The following is a 14,170-nucleotide window of genomic DNA, read 5'->3' as shown; positions in this document are numbered from 1 at the left end:
CTCTGTCCACGGGATTCTTCAGACAGCAGCCCTGGAGGGGGTTGCTGTCTCCTCCTCCAGGGGGTCTTCCCGCCCCAGGGGTTGAGCCCACGTCTGCTGCATTGCAGGTGGATTCTTTACTACTGAGCCGCCTAGGAAGCAGTCAGGTGGTTATTTTATACTGAATGGATTAGATATGCTATTGCTACGTACCCTCCGTTTCTCTTGTTAATGGTTCTTCCTTTGCGTTTTATTTTGATTGACGTGTCCAGCTGTCTCTGGCTGGGCCGGCCCTCTTCCCTGCGCGTGGGCTCTCTGCTTGCTGAGAGGGGGCTGCTCTCTGTGGTGACCCCTTCTGTTGAGGAGCACGGCCTGCACGTGTGTGCACTTCGCTGCTCCACGGCGTGTGGGACCTTCCTGAGCCACTGACCACATCCACGTGCCCTGCGTTGGCAGGCGGACTCTTAACCACTGGACCACCAGGGAAGTCCCTACCTTCAGTTTCACTCAATTTTATGTGAATACTATTTTTGTTAAGAAAAGTGTAACGTAGTAGGTTTAAAGAGAAACATTTAATGAAAGGAATTTTTATTAAAATGGCTTCCCAGGTGGCACAGTGGTAAAATACACGTCTGCCGATACAGGAGACACAAGAGACATGGGTTTGATCCCTGGGCCAGGAAGATCCCCTGGAGGAGGAAATGGCAACCCACTCCAGTGTTCTTGCCTGGAAAATTCCATGGACAGAGGAGCCTGGCAGACTATAGTTCATGGGGTTGCAAAGAGTTGGACATGACTGAGCATCTGAGCATGCACACATAATTGGTTTTATTTATTATTAGACAGTTCAGTCTTATATAATTGTATTTAAATTGCAGTTCTTCAAGGAGTACAGAGCCCTTGCTTTAAATACTCCATGCATCATGGTATGGGTGACATATTCAAAGATAGGATTTATTTTGAGATTATATTATAATTATCATTCATTAACAGGTATTTGTCATACATATATTTGTATGCCAGGTACTATATTTGGAGCTATGGATACAGCATTCTGTTTTATAGTGCCTAACCCTGTCTATGAATTAATGCATTTTATAGTACTGTCTGAGCCAGTTAGTGAGTTGTCTGAAGCACAGTGCCACTGAACTCAAATGTCAAGTTATATGTTGAATTTTGTAGGGAAATTGTTTAGAGATTTCAAATATACAGATATTTTCTAAGGAAGTTAGTATTTTAGATATTACAGGTAAGTTAATGTTTGTATGTAATGTTGGATATTTTGAAGGAAGTTTTAGCACACACATAGATTTGTGTGATAGAAAATAATGAATTTAACATTATGAATAGTGGATTTCGATTTTGTGTTGCTTGCTATATCCTCACTGACCTGAAAGACTGTGACATGACCTTTAACCATGAAAATGTGAGCTAAAATGGTTGTTGCTTTATATTTATTTCACATTAGTGAAGATGCGGAGTTACTGTGGCGTTTGGCACGGGCATCACGTGATGTAGCTCAGCTTAGTGGAACCTCAGAAGAGGAGAAAAAGGTTTTGGTATATGAAGCCCTAGAGTATGCAAAAAGGGCACTTGAGAAAAATGAAGCAAGTTTTGCGGCCCATAAGGTGAGGTGCTTACAGTAATGAAACTCTTACCTTGTGTTGACATAGACGTTGGTCTATACTTATCTATTGTATATAACTTACCTACGAAAGAAATAGCTCTCTTTTAAAGAAGTAGGGGAGAAATTTACTTTGATAAACTTTTTTTCAAAAAGAAGCAGTATTCTTCCTTGTGTTCTTGAACATCTATTCTAGTTTCATTAGTGTGCTTGATGAGTTACTTTTGCGAAGGCTTATTTTTAAACTGAAGCATTAGTAGTTCCATCAGTTGCGTCTGTCTTTAGTCCTAGTTGTAAAAACACTGGACAAACATTTTCTCATTTTCCTCACATTTTATTTCTGTTTTATGTGGGGATAGGTAGCAGCTGGACAGCAGAGATCTAGTGTAACTTTTTACATGTGACTCCATGAGCGTCTGGATTTCCTGACTGTTTAGAACACGCTTTTCAATGGACACGGTGGGGAGGCCAAGGGACATTATTGATATTTTGGATTAGGACCTTACTTTGCCATATCAGACTGTCCCCAGGGGAGCCTCCGAGTCATTGTGATAGCTGAATTCTGTCTTCACGTATTTGCAAATGCTCCCTTTAGGGCATGGTTCCATCTGCCCTGATCCCCACCACCACCGTTTCTTGTTTATATTAAGAATAAAACAGACCCTTTTAATTTGTTGAGACTTGTTTTATGGTCCATGTTTGTAAATGTTCTCTTTGCACACGGAAGGTACATTTGTCCAGCCGTTGTTGAGCATACGTCACACATGTCATTCCGGTCAAGTTGTTTCACACGCGGTAGTGCGTATGTGTTGGTGCTGCTTTCTCTGTTCATCCCACTCTCTCCTTCCCCTGCTGTGTCCACAAGTCCATTCTCCTCATCTGCATCTCCATTCCTTCCCTGCAAATAGCTTCATCAGTACCAGTTTTCTAGACCCTGTATATATGGGTTAATACACTCTATTTGCTCTTCTCTCTCTGACTTACTGCACTCTGTATAACAGGTTTCAGGTTTATCCATCTCACTAGAACTAACTCACATTTGTTCTTTTCTGTGGTTGAGTACCATTCTGTTGTATACATGTACCACATGTTTATCCGTTCATCTGTCGCTGGACGTCTGGGTGGCTTCCGTGTCCTAGCTGCTGTAAATAGCGATACTGTGAACACTGGGGCGCATGTGTCTTTTTCGATTTTGGTTTCCTCGGTATATGCCCAAGAATACAGTCGTTTTATTCCTAGTTTTCAAGAAAGCTCCATACTGTTCTCCATAGTGGCTGTATCAGTTTACATTCCCACTAACAGTGCAAGAGGCTTCCCTTTTCTCCACACCCTCTCCAGCATTTATTGTTTGTAGACTTTCTGATGATGGCCATTCTGACTGGTGTGAGGTGATGTACCTCATTGTAGTTTTGATTTGCATTTCTCATCCTGAATCTGTGACTTTCCACAGCACCTGGGTTTATGAAGCTTGGATATTTGGCTTCAGTTCTTAGAGAAGAAACTCAGATTGTCTCAGTTTGGGTTTGTTGTCCAGCCGTGGGCATGAGGACAAAGTCACGATTGACAAATATGGCCATTATTACTATAGCAATGTGGGTGTGAAGTAAGAAACAGTTCCCATAAAGTAGGTTGAGAAAATAAAATGATAATTATTAAGTTGCACGTTTTTCTAAATTTGTATTCATACCATAAATATGAATCATTATATCCCCATTGTGTTGGTAGCTTTCTTAGAGATTCACTAAGCTCTGTCTTATATTATAGTTCTCTATAAGCATGTCCTAACTTAAGTTCCTTAAGGGCTATGTCTACTTTTTCTTTGTATATTCTAGTATGTTTAATACAGGTTTTGTGCTCAGCTTTTTGTTAAATGAGAATAACTACTGAGGAATTGCAACCTGGTATTGAATGGGATATTACTGAATATTAGTATTCTTACACCTTTGTTTCTTCTGTTTTTAGTGGTATGCAATCTGTATTAGTGATGCTGGAGATTATGAAGGAATCAAGGCTAAAATTGCAAATGCCTACATTATCAAGGAGCATTTTGAGGTATTGATAGACTTCAAAAGTCATTAGTTTTCTGAATAGATTTCTGTTTCACTTATTTCTCACTGTATAGCAAGCTACCTAAAGCGTAGTGGCCTAAAACAATGACAGACTATCCTCAGAATTCTGTGGCTAACTGCACAGTGGTGCTTCCATGCTGCTCATTTAAAGGGCTTCCTTCACCTGGACCCTCAGCTCGGACAGGAGTGGACAAGATACCCTCTCATCTCTACTTTTCTGCTCATCGTTTAGTAGTGTGGCCCACACTTCTCTATAGCACAGTTGCTGCTTCCAAGAGTGAGCGTGCCAGGGGAAAAGTTCCACTGTGCAGGCTTTTATCAAGCATGTTTGCATCACACTTAGTAATAATCTTTCGACCTAAACAAGTCATTTGGCCAAGACCAGGGAACGTGAGAGGGGTTTATACAAAGTCCTGAGTGCCAGGAGGTATGGTCTCATCCAGCAGTCTAATATAATCGGCATACCACTTGCAGAGATAATAGTACTATATATGATCTCTGACTTTTAATATTTCCTCCAAAATTCATTTACTTATTATAGTAAGCTCTTCCTTAGGTGCCAGAAATTCTCCCGGAATTTGTATATTTCATGTTGTGCTTACACGTTATTCTATTGTCTGAAAACAATCAACAAAAAAGCTGCAGCTAAAAACCCAGTCTATTTATCTTTGCTATTATAGACCATCTCAAAAATACAAATTAAGAGAAGGTGATGAAAACGAACATATTTATTGTTACTGATTCAATTCCTAGTTATTGTAATGAGTAGCACAAAAGAGCTTTGGACTAGGAGTCAGGAGACCTAGCTTCTTATTTGGGCATCGATACTATATATATACATGTATATACACACACACACATTCGTACACATATACATTGATATACCTACATATATATTTGAGTTTAGTAATATAGATTTTTCACATTTTAAGACCTTTGAAATCAGATTGCATTATATATAATCAGCAGTGCTTTTTTCTTAGTGGTATAAATAATGGTGTGTCATAACTTTTATGTTATCTTAGAGATTCAGTGAAATAGAATCTCAGTGGCATTAGATAAATCACTTAAATTATTTTGTGCCTTGGGTTGTAGAAGTACCTGACAAATAACTTCCAAGTGAATGATGAAATACTGCATACAGTAAATTAATATATACTTCAGAGAAACTGTAAAGACTATAGATTATTTAAAAATAAACAGTGTTTTTAAGTATGTATATTAGCTATATTTTTAAAATGACAGTGTTTAGTATTTACATACTTAAAAGATCATTTAAACTACTTCTATTTCAGATTCCATTATTACATCTAAAGCCATAAGGAATTACTATCTTTGTATTGTTTTTGAAGACACTTAAACTTACGACAGAAAGGATTATAAAAGAAAAGGTTTGCTTGGGTATAACCCCTCTGAATACATCCCAAAAGTAAATAACTTAAACTGTAATTCCCCAAGGCATCAGCTGTATGTGATGAGTTAGCTTCTTTCCTTTGCATCCAAATGGACCAACTCTGTACCATTCTTGGCAGAATGGAAAATATAGTAACTTGTATAATATTTTGTAGGGCTTAATTTTCTGGTGGAACTCTGATTTGGAAAGGCTGCTTAGAATATGAGCTGAATATACTTTAAAATATATTCTGATGTGTAAAGCACATAACTTTATTTATAGAAAAGTCAAAATTAAGTCAATGCTGATTCCTCCGTATATTATTGGTAACAAGATTTCCACCAAGTCATACGTGATTAGCCTTATTTTAGCTATTCTCTCTCCCATTACTAACATTATAATCAGTGTTCGTAATAAAGGGTCTGAAACTTACAAAAAAGTAAAAATAATGATGATTCTGATGATAGAAAATATCACTGTGTGAAGCCCCTCCTGTTAGCTTGCTCATTTAATTTTTATCACAACCTTCTAAGTAGGTGTACTGCTTTCCTGATTCTGTACAAGAGCAAACTCAGGCTTGGAAAGAATATAGAACTTGTTAAGGTCATAAAGTTAGAGGTCGTTAAGCTGTGATTTGAACCCTATTAGTCTGGCTTCAGAGTCACTCTAGGAACCAGTACAGACACTTAAAAATGTGTGTTTCACACATTATCAACTGAAAGTGAAGATGTGTTTTTATACAAAAGTGTAAGCTAGGAAGTCTTAATTTTTTTAAAAAGGGTTTTTTTTCTTTAATCTTTAATAGGATTAACATTAATCCGTGAGATTTCTTAGTGGTTTTCAACAAAATAATGAAAACTAGAGGAATAATTTCTTTTAAGTTATTCTGTAGTTTATGCTTTACATTAATTCACATAGGACTTCCACATAGTAAATAGAAATTAGGGAGACTATCAATATATTTTATATTGTATATAATTATTCTATTAATGAATTCTTTGAATAAGTGGTGTTGATTCTCCCTTTGTTAAATATAGATGGGGAAGTTAAATCAAATTTGCACATAGGAAGAGACTTTTCTAACATTATGTATTTTGTTTTCTAACAAAGAATAATTTCACTTAACAATCATATAGGACTTGCCACAAAGAACTTTATTATTTAGTTTTCTTTTAATCTAGAAGATATAACTGAGAGCTATATATTGTTACTGTTTTCAAATTAGATTCATTTACAGATTTTGTTTTCTTTACTCTTGGCTACATCCTACTGTCAGTTTCTGAATCTTATAAAATAGTAACCTAAGTATAAGTAAGTAATAGTGTGCTGAAATTTAATTAAAGAGTCAAAAGGAAGAAAATTGGTGTTGATTATCATAGAAAAATTGAAATTCTGGGTTGCAATTTTTAAAATAAATCATGGGTTTTGTCAGCAATATGGTAAAGTACTTACTGGTGTTTAGAAAACAAATATGATTCCTTTTCTCGTTTCTTGTTAGAAAGCAATCGAGCTGAACCCTAAAGATGCTACTTCAATTCACCTTATGGGTATTTGGTAAGAAAATTTCTTGAAATAAATATTTCAATGGTACTTAGTATGATCTTATTTTGTAGTATATAAAAAAGTAAAATGTTTGAAATATTATTTGAGAGTCAAGAGTGTTTAATCCATTAGATTAACTTACAGCTGTACTGGTTATTTAGTGTTTGAAGTGAAGTCGCTCAGCCATGTCTGACTCTTTGTGACCCCTTGGACACCAGGCTCCTCTGTCCATGGAATTCTCCAGGCAAGAATACTGGAGTGGGTTGCCATTTCCTTCTCCAGGGGATCTTCCCGACCCAGGTCTCCCGCATTGTAGACAGACACTTTACCATCTGAGCCACCAGGGAAGTCCATTTAGTGTTTAGTATTTAGAAAATACTAAGTTTGATTGTGATTTTGTTAAGTATTGTTATTCAGATTATTTAGAAACAGGCACTAAGATTAAAAAGGCATTTAAACTTTTCATTAAACCTTAGATTCCCTTTTTTGGGGAAGATTATTCTTGTTTACCAGACTGAATGGACTGGATTAAGCTACTACATAGTAATACAATAAATAGGATGGCCTCAGAGGGTCTTTTTATCTTCAACGTGTGTCAGATACAGTGTGATTCATCTGAGGAATTTCAGTATCTTTCCATTTTTCTGTAATCTCTGCTCAAAGCACATCCTTATTTTGCCGGTGTGAGCATACACCAGTGTGTTCAATTCTTACTGGTTTGAGAGTCTTAGGTTTACCACCATTTTCTTTACAGTTGGTCTACAGAGCTGAGTATTGATTGTCTTCTGTGAGGGGTAACAGTGCAAAGTCCCGTATCAAACTCTCTTTAAAGAGAAGGAAATACCTTTTAAAAGAGAAGTAAATACTGGATAGAGGACATGTTTAACGAAACACTTACTGAGTGAGAATTAATGGTAATTGAGGGACAGTAATTCAGATGCTGGTGACCAGATGTGAATGAACTACAGTTTCTTCCTCAAGGACCTCAGACCTTAGTCAAAGATCGAACACTTTTTTCCTCCTTATTTCAGAAAGTTGTCGAGAGTTTTGATGTTACTTTTTTTATTAACCTTTTTATTTTGTCCTGGAGTGTGGCTGGTTGACGATGCTGTGAGGGTTTCGGGCGGACAGCAGGGGCCTCAGCCCTACAGACCCACGTGTCCCTTCTCCCCCAGCCCCCTCGCCAGGCGGCCACGTGACACTGAGCGGGGCTCCTGCGCCTGGAAGGAGCCGAGGGCTGCTGGTGGGGGCGGGAGGCGAGCGGGGAAGGCTCTTCAGGGCGGGTGGGTGGCCAGGCGCTGTGTGTGTGAGACGGATGAGCCGCACCGGCCTCCTCTGCTGTCGGATGTTCGTTATTGCCACACGCTTTCACACCTGTAGCCTTGCTGGTTGCTCTTGTCATTTAGGTATCCCATGTTTTGTTATTTTTCTTGTTTTTTTAAAAACTTCTCTTGAGTTAGCCTTTATGTAAAAAAATAGGGGTAATGATTCTATCTCATTTTATTATTGTAAGGGGTAGATGAGAGAGGCACTCAGCTCAGCACTTTGCACAAAGTGAGTGCTCAGTGGTGACCGATACACCGTATCACCATCACTAGTGTAAATGTAGCTCACACCTAGTCGCGAAATAGACCACGATCGATGGATCAATATAAATAAGTCTCTAAGTAATTCAGTATAAATGTTAACCTACTGGATATTATGAGAAGTAAAAGCTGTTTAAATATACAGTAGAAGATTCCTTTTATACATGTTAAGATGCTTAGTTCTCTTTAAGAGAGAAAAAGACGGTGCAATTTGAATATATGTGTCGTTTCTTTCCCTGTAGGTGTTACACATTTGCTGAGATGCCTTGGTATCAGAGGAGGATTGCCAAAGTGCTGTTTGCAGCTCCGCCCAGCGCCACCTACGAGGAGGTAGTGTGAGGTCTCCTGTCGGTTAGTACTGCTCTCTTAACGCTGGGCCGCTCTGCGGTGTCCGCGTATCCGAGCTCTGAGCAGTGAGGGCCGCCGGCGCGTTCCCCCGGCCCGTGCAGCCCTTCCCCAGAGGCTAGTGCTTACGATCCGTGATGGTGACTGCTGGTTTTCCCCTTAGCTGAATGGCTGAGCATTCTGGTATACTGCAGCTAAAGAACCCCATGCCCAAAAGCTACCTGCATTTTCTGTTTGAAATCTGTACCATATGAAAATCATAAAATAGAGCAGGAAATACGCAGTTGCTTCCCAGTATATTTTAGGGACACATTCTAGGCTTCCCTAGTGGCCCGGCCGGCAAAGATTCTGTAAGGTAACAGCCGTCTGTCTGGGAATTAAAGCATGTTTCTATTGATAGATAGTACTTACAACATTTTATAAAAGCAGGCTTGAAAGGCTTATAGTCTCATTTCTAAGGTCTTTCGCTTTTCCTGTTAAAAATAAAACCTGAAAGGGATTTCAGGGCACATATTTTGGGTTTACTTATCACAAAATTTTTAGAGTAAGGAAGGAGGTGGTTAAAAAAGATTTCCCAATACTTGAATCATGAGCTTGTATCACAGTGCTTTCTGGGAAGCTATAGTGTAGAATTTGATGTCAAGAATATTTAGTTGTATAATCAGAACAGAGTTGTGAAATATTTGTTTTTATTAAAAAGAATGCATTGTCACAAAAAAGACACAATCATCTCTACTATGACAAATTAGTTATGTATCTAAAAGATCAAGTGTCAGTTAACGTGCTATGAAAACAGTTTAAGTGGGACAAAAAGGAATTGGCAGGGACTTTCAGGCTGACACGAACATCTTATGTAGGGATTTCAGTTACAAAGGACTCTTACAGATGCATTGGCCCACCTGTGTATCCCTGTAAACACAGCTTTTGATTTTACCTTGTTTTTATTCATAAAGCCACTGTTCTGATCTAAGAAGAAAAATGTCAGAATAATCTGAGTTGTACATGATAATGATCTTGCCTCTTTCCTTATGATGCTGGTTTCAGTCCAAGTTCTGAGTAACAGTCAAGTCATTACTAGAAATGGGCCACGAACTGTAATCTGTATTCTGATGATTTCATAGTGTTATGTTGAATTTTGCTGTATTAACTCCCACTGTTGATGAATTGACTGTTACTGTTTTTTAAGGGGATCATTCTTTCAGGATGGTTTGATTTACTTCCTATCTTGCATTTAATGTAGGAGTAGATCTTTTAATGTAGGAGTAGATCTAATGTAGGAATAGATCTTATATTTAATGTAGGAATAGATCTTATATTTAATGTAGGAAAATGCTTTTTAATACTGACTCTGTTTTAATCCTTTTCAATGTATCTGGGCTTTTGTGTTTTTGACAGGCCCTAGGCTACTTTCACAGGGCAGAGCAAGGTAACGTTTTTTATTTCCTATAACTGTATGAATGTCTGACATGTAATAGCAATTTTTAAACAAAATTATTTTTTAAATTATTTCTTTGTTTATGGGTGTGCGGGGTCTTCGTTGCTTCGTTGTGACCCCCCCGCTGGTCGCAGCGGGGTCGCAGCGAGTGGGGGCAGCTCTGCTGTGCCTGGGCCTCACTGTGGCGGCTTCTCGTGTGGCGCCCGGGCCGAGAGGTCTCGCGGCTTGTGGAGTCTTCCCAGACCAGGGGTAGGACCCGTGTCCCCTGCATTTCTACCCACTGTACCATGAGGGAAGTCCTCAAGTAATTTTTTAAAGTCCTTATTTAGTAAAGATCACCTGAGAAATAGACTTACTACTGAATTTAGAGCTGCAGTTCTAATGATCCTTCATTTGATGTAATTCAGCCTTCCTTTTTGGGAGGAGGCGTTGACAGATTAACTCTTTATTTAAGATCACACAGCTAATCAGAAGCATGTATTTATCTTCATTTAAAATTTTTATTGTTTAAAATTGAAGTATAATTGACATGTAACACTATTAGCTTCATGTGTACAACATGACTTGATATTCATATACATCATGAAACGATCACAAAAGCAAGTCTAGTCAACACCTGTCAGCCTTACACAGCTACAAAAAGTGCTTTTTAAAGATCAACTGTCTTAGCAGATTTCAGATGGCATTTAAATGAGAACTCTCTGCTGTAAACCAGGTCAGTGTTTGTTCCATTGCAGACAGTCTTTTGTGATGAAGAGTTTGCTGTTACTCTTACTTTGAAGAAACAGCCAGCCTAGAAAACATCAGCCTACGTTTATCCTTTCTAACGGCAGAAACTAGAGATGTCAGAGACAGAAGCCTAATGTCCAAATACAACCTCCCACCCGCCCAAAAAAAACCATTGCCAATATATTTCTATAAAACTTAATCAGAAGAAGATTAAAACAATTTACTAAATTTGAGAGCCTAGTCATATGGACTTGCTCAGGTGCTTTCATGATAGCAAAACATTTTTGAAACATGTTTCTTCTAAAGAATTTTGTCTGAATGTTAGCTCTCTCTGTAATGTGTTAATTCTCATTTACTGCTAACGACGTTCCAATGATGTCCTCTCATGATGGTACTGTTACGTGTCATGGGTATGATGTGGGGATGCAGTTTTCTCAAAGAAACTTAGAAGTATAATCACAAAGTTAGAAAAGCACCTCAGGAGACTTAAGCACTTGGGTTGCTGAGAAGAACACGCTCATGCTTTTGTGGAGCTAAAATGGCCCTCGGTAATTCGTCACCTCCAGGCCTCACTGTATGGTCACCTCCTCTTGGGGCCTTTCCTCATGGCTGATGTTCGGTTTAGAAGCTCCTCCTATGCTTTTAGTACCCTTTATTTCCCCCTTCATGGCCCTTATCAGCCCACAGTGTGACTGTTTCCCTGTCTGAAATGAAATTCGGGGAAGACGGGACTGTCTTCCTGCTCTGCACCCTCGCCGCTTAGCACGGGACGCTGGGCAGACTTGCCGAAGGACGGCGTAGGCGGGGCCGGAATGAGTGAGTCTGCCTAACTCCGGGGAAGCCTTACGCACATCAGCATGGCATCTTACAAACATCTTCAGGTTAAAGAAGTAAAACAGGTTTGGGTTAAGAGACAAATGCAGTTAATCATAAATCATATCCAGGAAAAATTATAAATATAGAAGGGTCCTTAAATACAGATGGGAGGAAACTGTACAGAACTAATGAAGACAGCCCTGCGCTTTCATTCACGGGCTTTCTGTTCACATTTTTCTTCAGCCAAACGTATTCACTTTCCTGTTTAGCTTCTATTCAGCCTCCAGGTCAGCCCAGGTGTAGCCTCTTCGCTGCTTTTTTGGTTTCCCATAGAACTTTAATATTTGTACTCCTGTCAAAGCAGGCCTTTTATTCTTATGTTACATTCAGGTGTGCTCATGCTGGTCTCTGCTTTCCATTATAAATTCCAAAAGAGCAGAGACTTCATCTGTGCTCAGACATAGCCCACGGGCTTCGGAGACCCGGGTGTGATCCCTGGGTCAGGAGGGTCCCCTGGAGAAGGAAATGGCAGCCCACTCTAGCCCACGCTCAATAAAGGCTGATCAAATGTGTGTGTACACACACACACACACACACACACACACTCTCTCTCTCTCTCTCTCTCTCTCTCTCATACCATCATACCATCAGGACTTCATTTACTCAGGCAGCAGGGACATACTGCATCATTTCGAGGCACTGTTCTGGGCATTTAGGATCCAGAGAACAAAAGAGGTGGGCGTATTGTCATCCGGACCCCCTCGGGCTTTCGTCTGTTCAATGGAGAACCGATTTTATAAAATTTCTGTGAAAATAAGAAATGTGTGTAATATAAATGGCTAGCACAAAGTAGACACTCAAAAAATAGTAATTCTCTCAAATTTTTTTGGTAGGAATAGTTGAGCAAAGGAGACCCTCACTAGCCGAGCGTATTACAGTAAGTCCCTCACCCAGACTTTGAAGCTGGGAGCTTTAAGACAGGGAAGCTGGGTCACGTGTTCTCTGTACACGGTCACATGCGCGTCCCCAGAAGGGCGTGCTTCCGTGTGCCGGGCAGCGCCGTGTCGGTGTGGTGGTGTGGGATCTTTATTTCAAGCCCCGGAGGTCCGGAAGCAGCAGGGCCGTAGCTGCCATCTCCTCTCGCTGACGAACCTTCAGCTCTGCCGTCTCCCCTCCTCCTCCTCCTCCAGAAAGTAGCTCTTTCTGCCTGTCCGCTCAGCGCCAGCCCCTGGATGCCAGCAGCTGTAGTGCACTTGTAGGATTAAAATGTTTCTTTATGTATTATTTGTGTGAAAAGTATTCCAGTTCAGTACTACATAGTCCATTGTGTTAGCTGGCTACCTAGGCTAACTCTGTTGGACTTAGGAACCAACCGGACTCACGAATGTGTGCGCTCTCAGAATGGGTCTTGGGGTTACTGTATTGGCATCTAGAAAATTTTAGAAATTGGCATTTTAGAAAATTTTAAGCCTTTCAAAATAGGAGCAATACTGTTTCATCGGAGATAAAATGTAAATTCTTTTTCTTTCTTATGTACAGTGGATCCAAACTTCTACAGCAAAAACTTGCTCCTTCTAGGAAAGACGTATTTGAAGCTGCACAACAGAAAGCTCGCTGCTTTCTGGCTGACAAAAGCCAAGGAGCACCCAGCGCACACAGAGGAGGATAAGCAGGTACCGCGTCTCCAGAGACCGAGGCAGACAGGCCTCCGCTGAGGCTCGCTAAGGAAAGTGGACTCAAGCACTGCTTCAAAAGTGCCATTGTCCCAGTGCATGTTATTAAATAAGACTGCTGGTTTCAAATGTATACAGCAAATGTTTATGGAGAAGGAAACGGCAGTCCACTGCAATATTCTCGCCTGGGAAATCCCATGGACAGAGGAGCCTGGCGGGCTACAGCCCATGGGGTTGCAAAGAGCTGGACACGACCGAACACACGCATAGCAAATACTTAGTTACTATCAACAAACATGTATGAATTACTCAGCCCAGTATAGAATCATTCCTGTTTGACATATCTATACATAACAGATCAGATCAGATTTCTAAAACATAAAAGGCAGGGATGTGTGCTAATGTGAGAGTTCTCTAAGAGTCTCACCTCTGAGTTCCCTAAGAAGTTTTCCTTAGTGTACTAGCCTGCTGTTCTGAAACTCTCAGAAAGTACTTTATGAACTTGTTTCACGAGTCGATCTCTGGGCTGTACCGTTTGTTTATAATGTGCGTTCTTCCATTTTAGGTACAGACGGAAGCTGCTCAGTTACTCACAGGCTTCAGTGACAAGAACTGAGAATTTTTCAATGAAGTAGCTAAGAAGCATTGCCTTTTCATCAGATTTTAAAGATAATAAATACATTAAGTATCACTGTTCTCTGGCTGTTCTTTTAATGTTGTGACCATTTAACAAATATACAAAATTCTAGATTTCTTTACAAATAACAAGGCAAAAGAAACGATTCCACAAGAGTGGCAGAGGCGTCTCCATGGCTCAGAGGCAGAGATGAGTGCGCCCGAGATGCCAGCGACACAGCAGGGCGTGAGATTTCTAGGGCGGACGGCACCACGTCAGGATGGGGATCAGGGAAGGAAAGCTACAGGGTGGGTGCGCTGGCTGCCGCGGGGTGCGTTTTCAAGTTGACTGATTCAAAGCTGA

The 14,170-nt window shown here is 40.1% G+C and overlaps 1 protein-coding gene across 3 annotated transcripts in view; it reads left to right on the top strand.

The window, feature by feature from the left end:
* The window catches only part of RMDN1 (regulator of microtubule dynamics 1), a 34,399-nt gene extending 20,519 nt beyond the window's left edge, over positions 1 to 13,880 (top strand). For all 3 annotated transcript variants that reach the window (XM_065902770.1, XM_065902772.1, XM_065902773.1), the window contains 7 exons: positions 1,448 to 1,607; positions 3,566 to 3,655; positions 6,564 to 6,619; positions 8,436 to 8,523; positions 9,934 to 9,964; positions 13,058 to 13,191; positions 13,757 to 13,880. In XM_065902770.1, the coding sequence (XP_065758842.1) occupies positions 1,448 to 1,607; positions 3,566 to 3,655; positions 6,564 to 6,619; positions 8,436 to 8,523; positions 9,934 to 9,964; positions 13,058 to 13,191; positions 13,757 to 13,807 (610 nt within the window). In that variant the 3' untranslated portion in view covers positions 13,808 to 13,880. The remainder of the gene's footprint in view (positions 1 to 1,447; positions 1,608 to 3,565; positions 3,656 to 6,563; positions 6,620 to 8,435; positions 8,524 to 9,933; positions 9,965 to 13,057; positions 13,192 to 13,756) is intronic.
* The last annotated feature ends 290 nt before the right edge of the window (positions 13,881 to 14,170 follow it).

The sequence above is a fragment of the Muntiacus reevesi genome, chromosome 12, assembly GCF_963930625.1.
Source record: "Muntiacus reevesi chromosome 12, mMunRee1.1, whole genome shotgun sequence".
In the NCBI taxonomy this organism is placed as follows: domain Eukaryota; kingdom Metazoa; phylum Chordata; class Mammalia; order Artiodactyla; family Cervidae; genus Muntiacus; species Muntiacus reevesi.
This window is presented reverse-complemented; position numbering and strand designations above follow the sequence as displayed.